At 39.6% G+C, this 16,563-nt stretch overlaps 1 protein-coding gene across 1 annotated transcript in view; it reads right to left on the reverse strand.

Annotated features, from left to right (window-relative positions):
- Positions 1-2,155: 2,155 nt before the first annotated feature.
- The window catches only part of ADCYAP1R1 (ADCYAP receptor type I), an 85,655-nt gene continuing 71,247 nt past the window's right edge, over positions 2,156-16,563 (reverse strand). The window contains exons 14-17 of the mRNA XM_075022481.1: positions 15,006-15,089; positions 8,951-9,080; positions 8,694-8,735; positions 2,156-2,365 (exon numbers count right to left, since the gene is read on the reverse strand). Of these exons, the coding sequence (XP_074878582.1) occupies positions 2,156-2,365; positions 8,694-8,735; positions 8,951-9,080; positions 15,006-15,089 (466 nt within the window). The remainder of the gene's footprint in view (positions 2,366-8,693; positions 8,736-8,950; positions 9,081-15,005; positions 15,090-16,563) is intronic.

Genomic DNA, 16,563 nt, shown 5'->3' on the forward strand with positions numbered 1-16,563 from the left:
GAGTATAAAGTAAGTAATTTAAATCTTTTTGCTGGTCTTCTGTGCAAGATTTCACCTGAAAGGGGTGCAAGCATCTTGTAAGAGCATGATCCTGTACAAATATGAAGTCAATCTCAACATTTCTCTCTGTTTCAAATTATACTTACATTCACACTGCTACAACTGAGAACAGATTATGTCCCATAAAGCACAATATAAGTGTTAAATATTATAATTAATACTTCTTTCACAACTCTCTGAGACCTTTTTTTCTCCTTTTAAAAACAAGGAAACTAGCATTGTTTTTAAACACCTATGCTTAAAATGACATTAAAACTTTTTTTTACCTAAACTAACAAAAACCAGTGAAATTAAAAGCTCGCACTCAGCTGACACCAAAATTCTGAATCTTTCACTTTTTTTTTTTTTTTAGTTCATGATCATGTCAACTAACACCAAAGAACAAGCCTGAATTTTGAATTTCCTGGTTACCATTAGTTTTAGTTCAAAACTTCACATTTAAAATGTCATTTTCATTTTTTAATATATGCATACACATAGACGCACATATATATATTATATATATATATATCAGTTCATAAATCCAAAATGAAGTGAGAGCTAAGACCGTCCTCAAAGCCTTTATGCACTGTATAAAGACTTTTAAGAATTGACATCATCGACATTTGATTGAAGTAGATATATACCAGTCGTGGCTTTAACTACAAGGCAAAGGTTGAAAGAACATTTTAGTTCCTCTCAAAGAAAAGCAGTAAGACCATTGGTGGTTAAACAAACAGAATATCCAAAGAGAGAGAAAACTGCCAGATGTGGGAAGTCATCCAAAGTCAGTATCTTTTCCTTTCATACTATCTTATAGTTCAGTTTAGTTGCTCACCAAATGCGGATGACTTTTACCTTCCAAGATGCTCATGCCAGATCCTTCTTGTGCCTCTTGCTCTGGCAGGGAAGAGTCAACAGACAAAAGTCAACCAGGTTGCAAAGGCACCACACTCTGTGTGAAAGCACTACCCAAAAACATGCCAGGTTTGAACACAGGTGCAGAGGGATCAAGGTTATCTGGAGGGAAAGGCCATCCTGGGACTGACATTTGCTCTTAAGGTGGGAAGGAAGGGACAGTTATTTTTGTTATTCAAAGAATCCCATCAATCAATCAATCTATCAGTCAGTCAATGCCAAAAATATAAATATATCTCAACTGCACGGCCCTTTTAGTAAATTCACAGCTTAGCTAGAATGTAAAGCCTTCTCAGAAGTGTCCCTGGGTATGGAAAAGGACAGCTGAGCCCATCTCTTGCCTGGAGTCCCCGCACTGATTGATAGTACCTATGCAGCTTCACATTGGCACAGCAGTTTCTTTAAGTCCACTGGGAACATCTGACTAAATCCAGCCGTGAACTCAATTATCTGGAGTTCTTCCTGAATCGGCTGGTTTGATTAACCCAAGCATGTTAGCTCCATCCTAAGACTCAAAAGAGAAACACTGCAGAAATTCACATGCCAAAAGACAGGGACAGGCTAAGATACATTCGACTAGGGAAAAAAAAAAAGGCAAATCCAAACCAAAATGGAAACCAATTTGAAAAATAACAATTGTCATGTCCATTCACAGATTAGTATCGGTTTGGCAACCAAGGATCACAACTGTACAGCAATCACTTGTTACTTTTGACTGACGACGGATTACTTGCAGTTGCTCTGAAATGTAAATCATTGAGTGGGTGAGCTTGGCCTGTTGTTTATCTTTTTAACATTTTTCCATTAATGGCCTTGAGTACATTTGGGTATTTACAGCGATTGTTAAAAAGATATATATACACATTTCCTTTGCTTTTTCACCTCTACAGATGGAAGAAAGGAAAGGAAAGGAAAGGAAAGGAAAGGAAAGGAAAGGAAAGGAAAGGAAAGGAAAGGAAAGGAAAGGAAAGGAAAGGAAAGGAAAGGAAAGGAAAGGAAAGGAAAGGAAAGGAAAGGAAAGGAAAGGAAAGGAAAGGAAAGGAAAGGAAAGGAAAGGAAAGGAAAGGAAAGGAAAGGAAAGGAAAGGAAAGGAAAGGAAAGGAAAGGAAAGGACCTACACCACCACCAAAATTATGATTTTTTTTTTTTCTTTTTAACGGGATAGTTTTTGGTTTGCTCGTTGATTGGTTAGTTTTCCTTAGCTGCTCATGTCGCTAGGTTCTCTGCATTTATGCTGGACATCCGAATCTGAGAGCTGCTCTTGCTCAGAATGGAGAGTTGTGTCCCCCCGTTCACTCCGCTGCTCGCTAGAGAAGGATGGCGATGTTTGAAATCCACAGCAAAATACCGGTTGACTTTCCAGCTCCTCCATTTTCTCTTTATTTCTGATTGCACCTTTAGGGAGAAACTTCAAAAGGTCAATTTTTATGTACTTAGCTGCTCGAGGACATGCTGACAAATTATCAAGATTAGAAAAAAAAACCACAATTGGACAGAAATATTTTTAAGACTATTAAATCTGAAGTGACTTCTCCATGTCTGAAAGAGGTCCAGGCATGCAGTGGGAGCAACAGCTCAGGTTCTGTGTCTCTGACTTCAGACAATTTAGGATCAGCCCAGAGGTGCATAGAAGACCTGTTCAACACAAACTCCAACATGGTTCTTGAGCTAGCTTCCTGGAAAAAATATTCTGTTTTCATCACTGGCCAGAGGCAAATACCTGACAAGGAGCCAAAGAAACCAGCAACCAAAAGATACCAGACAGTAATGAAATAACCTGTCCGTACAGGCAGCTTGTGTCTCACCTGCCATTAATGGATGCACGTCTACCGAAAACTTTGCCTCCTGCTTTCAGATCACTTCTAAGCAGACAACAGCTCTTGGATTGATATACAGCTGTGACAACCTCCTTTCCATTGAGATTTTTTTCATGGGCACCCACAGTAAATCACCAAGAGTAAAACAATCTATGGTCAGAAGCTCTATTAGAAAATAAGCAAATAAATCTGTAGCTTTTCTACTTTTCATTGATCATCAATTTCCTGGCAATCCTGCTAGGTGTGCACAAGTGTACATATATATATAAGATAGTGAAGATTTAATATAAGAAAGATCATACTAACTGAGACCAACTTTTGCTCAGTTTATTACTCATTCCTGACACTAGCGTGTAGCATATTTCTGAATGAAACAGCATAAGAACAAGGAAATATGTAGATATATTTTACTAAAATATTTTGCTGGTCTCCAATGAGCTGCTGTGTCAAAGATGTTCTTCTTGTCTGTAACAGTCATTTCTAGATTTTCCTAGACTAATACAATTGTCAAAATGGATCAGCATACGCCAAAATGCTGAACAAGTGCTTCAGCTGTACGGATGCGAACTGCAGAGGGGAAAAATCCAACCTGAAAACTTGCATTCTCCTTCTACTATCTGTAAATTTCTATTTTGGTTAAAGTATAGATAGATATAGATTAGATAGAGTATGGAGGAATATTACCTCTGTAAAAAGAAAATAGTGTTTACACCTGTAACAGTGTAATATGCCAAAAGTGAATGCTTTCTTAACCTAAGTAATTTAGTGGAGGCACAAGACATTCTTTAATGTCTTGAGAGGTAAAATGGTTTTAATTAATCTGTTTGTGTTAATCTGGCTAAGAACGACCACTCCACTCCCTCCAAGGGGTTTCAGGAAATCTGACACACTGTGCATGTTACCTTGGAAGGTGCTTCTCTCCAGATTAGTTTTACACAAGACCTTATAGCTATTCTTTTAGCACTCATGGAATATAATAAATGAAACAACAGTTGTTAGTGGGAGAGGTGGATATCCAGTAATGCCAGCTGGTGAAGGATGAATGCAGCCACTAATTCCAGCAAGGCATGATCTAGAACTCACCTTCTGAGTTACTTGGGGCTGAGCTATAACTAATGCTTTAACGGACCTGTGGGTCTTTTGACAGTTACCTTGACTGAGCCCATGATCAAAGATGACCTATAAGTTCATTTGATGAACTTGGAGATTGTTATGGTTATCTCAGAAAGAATCACGTGGATCAAGGAGCTAGAGACATTTTGTACTAGAGACCAGCTATTGCACGCTGTATGTGAACAAGCATAGAACAACTACTGCACTAAATCTGGTAGAAATAAACGGTCTCAGCCTCCTTGGAAAGAAAAAAAAAGAAGGTGATTTTAGGAGAAGTCTTCTCCTGTTGGACTGCACAATAGATGTGTATCAGTGGAGGAGAGAATGGATGAACTGTAGATATTCATCTTACGGCAGCCTTGAGGAGGGAGCCTTTTTCTGTTAATTCAGAAAACAATTATCTCAAGTATTCAGTCTCATAAACAAAGGCAGGGGAAATTCAATTTGCAGATGAGAATGGGTGAATCAGAAAAAAAACAAACGTGGGAAGCTGACGCTAGCAGCAGCAGCAGCAGTTACCATGTGCTTAGAGTTACCATGAAGCTTGCAAGGTACCCAGGGGATGTCCGAGGGGGTTTCTGGGCATCCAACACCCTTGGGCTGTGTGTGTGGAGGGACCAGCTGGCAGATGACAGGTCTCATGAGAGGAGTGGGCAACAGTTGGGTGACGCCAGCAGTCCCCACGGCCAGGTCGAACCGTGGGAAGCCACATATGACTGGCTCCTGGTGAGTGCCAGCAACCTCAGGAGTGCAAACAGGGCACGGTGTCTGTTGGGAAGAACATCAGCAACAGGGTATTGGGTTGAGCACAGCATCAGCAACAGGATGTGGCATCTGTTGGGAGCGGCATCAGCAGTTTATGTGGCAGTTCATGCAAGAAGAGCTGGAGATTCTGCCATTTTTTGGGCTGCTGCCTGCTCTGCTCACCTGCAGGCTTAGGCTGCAGCCTCCATGGTCACCCAACCTAGCTGGTGGCTCTGCAAGCCCACCAAGCAGCTTGAGGTCTCCAGGGCATCAGAAGGGTTTATTAGGCAGTGCTTTGAGCTTGTTGGAAGCATGATGGTAAAGACCAGGCAAGGGCTGTGCTCTGCAGCAGACAGGAATCAGCTACCTAGCCAGGCTAACCTGGGAAGAGTGGAGGCAACCACCTAGACAGAGCTTTGTACCAGGGAAGCTGCTGTTCAGGTGGAGGGATGCAAAGACTGTAACCCCAACCTCCTGGGTGGAGGAAGGTGGAAGCTGCACCAGCTCAAGGTGGGTGCTGGTAGAGTTACTCAGGCAGCAGGTGGAGGACCTGCAGGAGAAGTTAGCAGGCTATGTTATGTCAGAGAGGGTGAACAAGAACCAGATGGAGTATTGAGACTTTGCAAAAAGAAATATTAGGGCCCTGTGGCACTGACCTCCAAGGACTACCAGACAAAGACCTTCTCCAGTGAACAGACAGAACCTTGAAGAAAGAGGAGCTGTGGTCTTTGGTGACCCATGGGAGTAGGTTATCACTTCACTCTCCTTATGTACCAACCATATAATTGCCTGCTTTATATACGATCAAGTGAATTTTGCTGCCTGCCAGGAACCAAGATCCAGGATGTCACAGAGAGATTGCCACAACTAGTCAAAAGCACAGACTCCTACCCCCTACTTCTCTTCCATGTGGGCTTCAATGACATGGTAAAGCAAAGCCTCGGCAAGATCAAGCAGGACTTCAGAGCCCTGGAGGTGTAAGTGAAAGGGACAGATGCCCAAGTGATCTTCTTCTCTGTCTTGCCAGTCAGAGATAGGAGTGCAGGCAGAAGTTGATGCATCATGTAGATCTATACCTGGCTTCATGGCTGGTGTTATTGCCAGGGTTCTGTTTTATATAATCATAGGACATTCTTTAATGAATACAGCTTATTGGGGAGAGATGAGCAGGAGAATCTTCACTAGCAGACTGGCTGACTTAGTGAACTGTGCTTTAAACTAATGAATTTGGGGAGTAGTGTCCAAAGCGGTGACATCTGCATATTCAGAAGCAGCAGGTTGGATGAGTTCACTTACCAGAGTAGTGAGGAATGCTCCCCCAAACCTCTTCAAAGGCAAGAATCCTAAGTCCAGTTACTTCGAGTTTGTGTGTACCAATGCATGTAGTCTGGGCAGCAAACAGGAGAAACTGGAGCTCTGTGTCCAGCCAGAGAGTTATGATGTTATAGAAAACACAGAAACTTGGTGGGAATAATCACATGACTGGAAGATCACAATGGATGGCTATAAATTCTTTTGGGAAGATAGGAAGGGAAGAAGAAGAGGTGGAGTTGCCCTTTGTGTAAAATAGAAATTTGAGTGTATGGAGGTGAGTTATGGAGACAACAAAAGTTCTCTTGAATGCCTTTGGATCAAGATTAAAGGAATTGTCACCAAGGGGGATTTTTTGTTAGGTATCTGTTATCAACCTCCCAGTTAGGATGAGGAAGCTGATGAAACCTTACTTCAGGTGCTTAAGTAAGTCTCAGGCCAACAAAACCTGTTTCTCTTGGGTAATTTTTCCCAGCCATTTGTTGGGAAAACAGCACAGAGGTACACAAGTCCTCCATCAGGTTCCTGGGGTGTATTGAGGATTGCTTTCTGCTACAGATGCTGGACATGCCGACTAGGAACAGTGCATTGCTGTTCACCTGGAAGGAAGTTGTAGTGAGGTGAGTATTGGTCTGTTTTCCCAAGTAGCAAGTGATAGGACAAGAGGAAATGGCCTCAAGTTGCACCAGGGGAGGTTTAGATTGGATATTAGGAAAAATTTCTTTACTGAAAGGGTTGTCAGGCATTGGAACAGGCTGCCCAGGGAAGTGGTGGAGTCACAATCCTGGGAGGTATTTAAAAGACATGTAGACATGGCACTTAGGGACGTGGTTTATTGGTGGACTTGGCAGTGTTAGGTTGGACTTGATGACCTTAAAGGTCTTTTCCAACCTAGATGATTCTATGATTCTACAATTGCTAGATTTACTGCTCACAAACCAAGAAGACTTACGTGACAACATAACTAAAGACCAATGGTAGCCTTGGATACAGTGATCATAGCACTGGGGAGTTTAAGGTACTGCTGAGCACAGTGAAGACCAGTAGTAGGACAAAGACCCTGGATTTTAGAAGAGCCAGTTTCAATATGTTCAAGGCTCAACCATGAGGGATTCCATGGGAAGCATCCATGGAGGGCAAAGAAGCTTGTGAGTGCAAGAATAGCCTCTTGGAAATGCAAGAACAGTCCATCCCCTACAAAGGGAAAGGAAGAAGACAGAATAAGAGACCAGGTGACTTAACAATAAGCTTTTTCTTAAAAGCAAAAGCAGCAGCATACCAGCTATGGAAAGGCAGCCAAATATGCATCAAGGACTACAAGAACCTTGCTAGGGTATGCAGAGATGCAGTCAGGAAGGCTAAGGCTCAGCTAGAACTGAAAATGGCCAAAAAAGTCAAGAACAACGAGAAAGGGTTCTTCAGGTATGTGAGCAGTTAGCAGAAGCACAGGGAAGACACAAGCCAATTGCTAAACAGCACAGGGAAACTAGTCACTAATAATGCCAACAAGGCAGAGGTTCTCAATACCTTTTTTGCCTCTGTCTTTTCTGGTGTGGCTGGACCCCAGGTCAAAGGATCAAGTAGCTATGACAACACACGTGCTGACCCAACAGTAGTGGAGGAAAGGCTGGTCTGCAGCCCTTTGCAGGGGCTCAACCCACATAAATTTAGGGGCCCAGGTGGAAGCCACCTCGAGGTGTTAAGAGAAGTGGTTTGACATTGTTTCAAGGCCACTGTCAATAATATTTGAAAAGTCATGGATATCAGGGGATATCCCTGATGACTGGAAGAGGGCAAATGTCATACCAGTCTACAAGAAGGGCCCAAAAGAGGCTCTGCTCTGCTCTATTCTATTCTATTCTATCCTATTCCAAAGAAGACCTAGGAAACTACAAGCCTATCAGTGCTAATTCAGTCTCTGGCAAAATAATGGAATGAGACCTCCTAGAAACTATCACATTGACTGGGAAAAGCCAGCAAGGATTTACCAAAGGCAAATCATACCAGGCTAACCTGATCATCTTCTACAACAAAATAATGTTTTCTGTTGACATGGGAAGGCAGTGGATGTTGTTTACCTGGACGTCAGCAAAATGTTTGACACTGTTTCCCACAGCCTTCTCCTAGGGAAGCTGGCAAGATATGGATTGGGTGGGTGGTCTGCAAGATGGGTAGGAAATTGGCTAACAGGCCACACTCCGAAGGTGGTGAACAACATTTTTTACTCATGCTGGTAGCCTGTTACTAACGGGATCATCCAGGGATTGATACTGCACCCCATACTGTTCAACATCTTCAAAAATGATCTGGATGATGGGATTGAAACCACCCTCATCAAGTTGGCTGATGACACCCATCTGCGTGATGAGGTGGACATGTCAGAAAGGAGATTCACTCTACAGCGAGTACTGAACAGGCTGGAAGAGTGGGCTAGCAAGAACTATATGAAGTTCAGCAAGGACAAGTGCAAAATTCTGCAGCTGGGATGACATAACGAAAGAGCCCAGTATAGTCCCGACCTCTGTTAGGAAGCATTAATCTGAGCCATCATCTCTGGCAAGGCCAATGTTTTAGTTTAATAAAGACATCAACACATCCTCTTTCTTTTCTGAGACGATGTGAGATTCAGCCTACGGTTTTAGGCAATATGGTAGATGATGAGTTACAGTGAAGGATTAGAATAGCGGTTACTCCCACAAGGCAATGGGATGGGGATGGTGAGTGAGGGAGGTTAAATATTAAAAGTCTTACCTCCCCATTCAAGAAACAATAGAGAACAGCAACAACAAAACCCTAGGTAAATGGGAGAGAAAAAAAAAAAATGTAATTCAAATCCTTCAGCAAATGTTAGAAAATAGCTGGAGTTAAAACAAACAAAAACCAAAATCCTAGGATACAAAGCATATACATAAATAAACAAATACACAGTCTGAGAACTGTGCATGCAAAGTAGTTCTAATGAATAGAGATTTCTTTTTTAACAAAAGCAGAATTCACTGTATAATCACCTGGAAAGATCCCAGTCCCAATTCAAACACTAGTCTCTCCCGCTTACTGACATTTTCAGGAGAAAAAGCAAACACCGTGTAGTGAATTCCAAACAAGGGGATAAGCAGTAGTGTAGAGCGAGCCAGTCTCCTGTTATAATAGAGTGAAAGAACTTTAATGCAGCTTTGTAATAAACAACTTATGCTTTAATTAAAGAAGAAAACACAGAAAATATTTTGTGGCCTCCCTTTTGGGAAATACATACACTGTGTAATTATACAAACAAATATACAACATTCCCATTTGTTCCCAAACAGTGATTTCACACACACTGTAGTTTGCTCCCACTTCTTCACACTGCTACAATAATAGCACATTAACAATGCTTAATACTCTGTACTGTTATTTTAATTTGCATTATTATAAGCAGGGATTTTTTCTACCGTGCCAAACATGAGGAGGGTAATCTTGCTAAGGGATTCAGACTGCTACCATAACACAATAATAAACCTCTCACCCAACTGCTTAATCCCAGTGGAGTGTTTGAAATCACTTTGTGTGTGTGTGTGTGTGTGTGTTTGAATATATTTCTGCACAGCAAAAAATTCCAAACCAGCAATACTAATAAAGCTAAAAAAACCCTGTATGTTCTTCTACTCATGACTATTCCTCAAGGTCCTGATTTTGGTCTCATTTATACTGTTGGAAACCTAAGTGTAATTCCATTGTGTAACTAATTTCCATTACATCAGTATAAAGAGGTTTTAGAAGGAAATCAAATTCAGTAGATATAAACAAAAGGGCTGGAAATGAATGTGTGTACCTGTAAGCACTTAACTGAGTATGGATGAAATTCCCCAAAAGCAGGGGTCCAGCCAAGACTTATGCATGTTTTAGTCAGTGTCATTTGCTGATTGAGCAGCAAAAAAGACCAAAGAGAAAGCAAATGTTGACCTGAAAATAAGGCAAGTGCTTTATTATAAACAAAGTGGCCTAAAGTAACCTCTAGATTTTCAAACAGGAAAAAATATGATTGACTTCCTTCAAGTAAGTTAAGGAGGTAGATGGAAGACAAAGGAATCTAACGAGCCATAAAGATTTTTGGAAGAACCACATACTTTTTGAAATTCAGATGCTCACTCTGTTTATATCTGTATGGTATATTGCAGACACATTTGAATGTGCTAATACGTGCTCAACAACATCCCAAAAATGATGTGTTTGTCTTACTGAAAGTGAAGACTTAATTAATACATCTCGAAGAACTCTGCGAACATATGCTGTTGTTTCCAACACTAAACTGGAGATGGAACATCAGTTCATTGCTGGTGTCCCTTACTCATTCTTTGTGCATTAATGGTGATAAATACATCACAGCCCTTGCCTTGAGATTGTACTAAACACACGATTCATTCGTCTGATGCACACCAAATCTGTCTTGGTGAAAGTCCCAGATAATATAGTTCTTGTGAGTTATCAAGTTAGATATTGACCAAATTTTTTAAAAAAAGAGAGGAACGATCTTGGAACAGGTTGATGAAAATCATACAGAGTCTCCAACTTTGGTGATCTCTAGAAAGAGTATGCTATACAGACGTGACCCAGTGTAATGGACTAAAAGACCTTTCAAGGTCCCTTCTAGTCCTTTTTCTCTATGGACATGTAATCAGATTAATGAAAAGAAACAGAACTATTGTGGAAAAGATTATAGAATAATATTCTCTCCATAAACAAAAAAGGATGTAAAGAACCTAAGTGTCTTAAAGTAGCCATGGAATAAAAAAGAAATGAAATTAAGGTAGTAAACTGGACAAAGAAGTATCATCTCTCAAAATCTGTTACCCTTTGTATTCAAAATTAATGACAACAACAACAAAAGAATAAATGTTATCTTAATTTAAAAGTCAGAATAGAATTGTCTATTAGTAGGTTGTATCTCACCACAGTCATAGGAAATTAATTTTCAGAAAGATGCAGAGGAAGACTTTTCTTTATTGTCAGTTTTCTGGCATTAATTGTATCTGATTAATCATACAATTAGTTTGTAAGATCATGAAATATAATGTCATCATCAACATATGTGAGATGCTGTTCTTCAATATTGTCACAACAGTCAGGAAGAAAATACATGAAATGTAAGAAATAAGACATTCTGAATTTTACAGACTATTAAGATCTATAAAGAGGAAAAGAAGATTTTAATAATATGAAAAACTTGAGAGATACTAATGATGGTGTGGATGATGATGAACTGTTGTTTTCTGAAGAGCATTAGGAAGAAAGAAGACTTAACGCAGCACCTGTGACACATATAAGTTTATGTGCAATGGTGAAATGAAGATGTTAAAGGACACAGTGAAATTCTCAGGAGTGTAACAGCCAAAGATATTCATCTTCGAAAAAAGTTGCTTTTTTCTTCCCACACTCTTTCATACAAGCAAGAAACTTAGGGGATGGATCCAAAAGTTTTGAGGACAATAGTCATTCAATTGTGTTTAAACTGGCTGTTTAGAAGATATACGTTCTCCAAAACGTCTAGCAAAAGTCTTGTTTACATTCCAACAGGTAGAGGAATGTCTTAAGGTTACTTAAAAAAAAACGAGTCATATTTCAATTTTTGTGGAGGCTAACATTCTATTTTTCAGCTGTTATTTTCCTTAGAAGCAGTTTAAACACAAGATTTTCTCCAATAGCATGGCTATGAATGTGGCCTTTCCATAAAGTGTTAGTACAAAAAGGCACAGATAACGGTGTCCACTGTTTTTCCTCACTCCTCTATTGAATTATGGAAAGATATCTTTATAGTAAAAGGAACAAAAAGTAGAATGGTTATCTAACTTTGAACAGTATCTGAAGGAACTATGCCTTCTTTATTTTTCCATTGCACATCCACAGTTATTAAGGACACTGCTGAAGTGTCTATGGATATTACATGGGACATAACTGGGCATGAATTGGAAATGAAAGTCACAACACATTGCATTTCTGAGTAGAATTTCCAGTGATTTCTACTGAATATTCCAGTGTGTTCCTATTGTGCATTTTAAAACAGGTTTCGAGAAGACAAATTAATGCTGTGACCTAAACAGATACAGTAACTGTATATCAGATGAAAAAAACCCAAGCATTTTTTAGCAACTGTGCAATAGGGAACAAGGAACAATGGGTTCTAAATCGTCTAAATAACTTCTTCCAGCTTCTGTGAATAGGATGTAACAAAGATATATCTCTAGATTTAGAACATGCAGGTACAACTCTAAGAACTGCTGAGCAGGATACGCGATGATGCCATTTAGAATGAATGAAGGAAGCCATCAGAAAACACGGGTCCTCTACATCAGTGGACCTGAAGCTCCAGAAGCAATTGTGTAAGGAAATTTGTGGTTGTCTTTGTTTTTTCTGTTTCTGAGAGAGGTGAAAATTGGAGCTTAGGGCTTACTCTCCCATCAGTTCCAGGTTTCTCCAAGGATGTGTCTTGTGCCATTTCTGCTGGGACTGTAGCTGCTTCTGTTGGACTAATTGCAAAGTTGTGTAGCTCAAAAAAAGCCATTGTAACTTACACAAGATTTGACAGATGACACTCTGTGCTATTAAGCTCACGATAAAATGCAGTACAACTTTTACCCTGGCAAAGAGCTTGTTGCCCTGGTCGTAGAAGTTCTCACCACCCAACTTTTTTGAGACAAAATATCACAGACTGTCAAAAGACGCTAAAGATCTTCAAAGCATAGCCTTTGAAGAAACACTATGTAGTCGTCATTTTGCTATTTAGGCCTGCCTCTTCAATTTAAGATAATTGTTCTGTTTAAATGTTGAGACTTAAGTGAAATTAATTTGATCAAATAGCAGTGAAGACATCAAGATCTCGGGTGGTCATGTAGAACAACATTCACCTCACCAAGGTTTGGACATACATAATGTAGATATCTATAGTGAAATTATTAACATAATGTCTCTAAAGCTGAGGCAGAGAAAAATGCACTTTTAAGGAATTGTTCTTGCCTGCTATAGATGCCTCTTTAAGAGGAGGTGACTCCCGTTGTAAACCTCATGGGTATGTACTGAATGCATGTATACATTGACTAGCTTAGAGTTAAGAGACACCTGCAATGATAACATCTATTTTTAGTTAAATTAATTCCACACCTACATTCCCTTTATTGTCAATGAAGAGTAACAGGCACTTAAGCGCAAGGATGAATCACCTGTCCCTAAGGAAGGCCTTATCCCACCCGAAGTTTCTCCATTGACTACAGAGGGAATCTGGACTGAGTTTGTCATATAAATTGCTGCACTGTTGCCTTGTAAAGTTTAGGTTAGCGGAATCCCATCTCTTTGGCCATAACTCAGTGATGAATATGTACAAAACCTAACCATGACAATATTTCAAATAGAAGGGTAAAGAGCAAACCGTGAAGATACAGGATGTCATTAGTAATTAAATGCTTACTATAGCTGATGTTTAATAAAGCAAAGTATCTATTTTATCAAAAGAATGCTAACCATAGTTAACATGTGACTTTCAGGAACCTTAGTAATCTCCCTGACAGATGCATGTTCTTTCCAAAAGCTTAATTACATCTGTAGGATCACTTTTGAAGACCTGAGGTAACACCTAAACACAGGAATTGCTTACAGCTTTTTAATCTTCCCATGCATAAATCACATCTTCAGACTAAGGACTTGAAAAGCAGTGGAAGCATATGAAGACTTTCATATTTTAACACAAAAAATAAGGTTTAATTATGTTTATTGGAGGTATACAGAGCTTTTCTGGCCCCCTGTTTAGGCTGAACTCTTCTTGCCATTGACTAGGTAGAGGATTGCACCTTGGAGAGTTGTCAGTCTGCCACCTTTCTGAAACACTGCACTTACTTAATGTGAAATTTGTTTCATTGCAAAGGCCCAACATGAAGTCTACGCTGCATCAGGTTTTGGATTAAGTAGTGAACCTCGTATTTCAAACTATCTCCTCCTAAATGTAGGCCTTAGTTTTACCTAGCTGTTCTCAGCCTTCAAGCTTCTCTCAATGTAGAAGATGGACCTGCTGACTGTTCTATTTTCTATTTCTTCTGCTTTTGCACAGTGTCAGTCTGTTGACTGAATCTTTTGAACATCTTCATTGGTCTACATCTTAAACACCTTGAGGAGATGTGAAATCACAGAGAAAATGCATTTTCATGTTTTAATTTTTTTTTCTAGCTAACAAACATAACAAAATACGCAGCTATAAGTTACAAAATAACCTTTTTTTCCTTAGTGGTGTCAAAGATATCTACTAAGTATTCTTCAGCAAAATACTGGACTGTTGGATTGGTGTGGCAGGACATCTCTGAGAGTGTTGATTTGCACTCATAAGACTGCTGTTAAATTCAAGGGAAAGTTCATCAGGAAATATATTGTATAAATGATTTCTGAAAAGTATACCTGATCTAAATGAATCCCGTGGGCTTCTTGTACAAGTAACAGAGAGTGAGGTGCACTATAAGAAAGTGATTAATTCACATGTTTCTAGAATAAATGGCATTTATTCACTTTTCTAGATGCTTCACTCTCCATAGGCAAATCTTTGACAATGACTTCTGACTAGACAGATAATATTTTGACATTAGGTTAACCTTAGCCTTTCTCACCCCGGGGTGTATACTAACACATATTCACTCAGTTCAATGGACATAAGATGTTTTACACCAGCTGAGAGTCTGATTCACTCAATCTTGCCCTATCTCTGTTTTTCTAGCAAACTTTCAGGTGAAACATTTACTCTCAGTATGACCAGCGCTCACCTCTTTGCTGTATAATAAAGAACAACTATTAATAGCTTCTATACAGACACTACCCAAAACCATAAATAGCATCAGCCATAATTACAAAAATTTTTAAAAAAAACCACCTTTAAATCCTTGATTGCGGTGCATCAGCAAAAGCACAGAACAACCACAAAAAAATTCTACATGCAACAGGAACTAAATGAATGCTTGCTCCCTGGTTACTACCCCTCTGCTAATATCCATTCATTTACTTGCAACATGCGTCATACAAACACAGTAATGTCACAGGATTGCGTACACTTACAGGGTAATGGTAGATAGTTCTGACATCTTGCAAGAGTGCTGGTTAGCCCTCTTAGGCTTACAGTAGCATTTCTGAACGCAGCTGCTAAATATGACAAGATTAGCATTTTTTTCAGCATATTGTGAACAGGCCAAGGTAGGTCACTTTCAACACATTTCATGAGACATGTCACAAAGATGGAAAGCGGACATGACAGAAGGAAATTATAGCACAAACCAGCTGCTTGACTGAAGCAAAAATAAACAAAAAAAAAAATTTAAATGCACTGGCTGTCGCTGGCAATTGTGATGTGTTGATTCACAGACAAACCAAGGGTTGAACAACCTGGAGGCAGGCGGGCAGCGTTACGAATCCAAAATACACACGACCTTTGCAGCCTGGCATTGTATGGAGGGTAACAGAACAATAGAGTGAATGAAAGTTGACTGCACGCTTGTGGAGAACAATTAGTAACAGAATCTTGTAGGATGGAGATCAATCTAAGAGGAATTTGGATCAGATGTTCCTCATTTTCATGTGTAAGTACCTAAGGTAGTGCGGACCCCTTCTTTTTAGTGAAGAACACTATTAAGGACATCAAAGCACTTTTTTTGCCCAGGTTTCTTACACGTGGGGAGGGGAGTTCAGTGTGGAAATGGCATGTCTGGCTGGTAATTCAGAGGTACGGCTTCTGGTTTTGTCACACACACTAAGACAAGTGTGGTCATAAAAGCAGCAGGCGCATATACTATGGACCAGGACCATGATCTCCACGTGTTGTATTCTAGAAAGAGCTGCTATGGAGAATGAGATGTTTACGTTTACAACTAGCCAGAGAGAGGCTAATTTAAATCAGCTGTCAGGAAGGGTAATCAGAAACAACATGGGAAGGCATTTTGAGGGATCTTGTAAGAGATTTTGTATCTCTTATGATGGGCTGAAAAACATGAGAATTGAAAATAGTAATTTCTTGTCAGCTTTCAAGGGGAGTTTTTTTGTTCTGTTTTGTTTTCAACACACGGTTATTTTGGTGGGATTCACCTCAGGGAAGGTTGGATATTTATAGTATAGATGTCTAAGTAAACCAGACATCTTTGGACCTTTGAGAATCATCAGAGAATACACACTTATTGGTCAGGGTATACCTGACCTATTTTAGATATCCACTTTAGGTTGGGATGAACAGCACACCAAACACCACTGATTACCCTGACTAAATCCCCATTGACTATAAAGGATAATATAACAATTTTTTTAAAGCAATTGCCTACAAGGTGAACGTCTAACTTTATTCAAACAAATCAAACTCTGTTTCTGTTGCTCTGCTAATACGCATAGTCTAAGATTTGTGTTCACCTAACCAAAGATGGAAGATGCCGTTTATAAGCTGAACAGTAAAATAGAATAATTTGAAAACAAATGAAATTTCTCCCTACTGTTAACTCCTTCAAGCCAATCCCATTTGCTAGAGTTTTACTTTGTTTTGTTTCCTTTTGGGTAATCAAAACCTGACAACTCCCTTGTTATTAAAGATTATAGCATAAGAGCTAGAAAGAATACAGTATTGTGGCATGTACAC

This window comes from Buteo buteo, chromosome 2 (genome assembly GCF_964188355.1).
Source record: "Buteo buteo chromosome 2, bButBut1.hap1.1, whole genome shotgun sequence".
NCBI classification, from domain to species: Eukaryota; Metazoa; Chordata; class Aves; order Accipitriformes; family Accipitridae; genus Buteo; species Buteo buteo.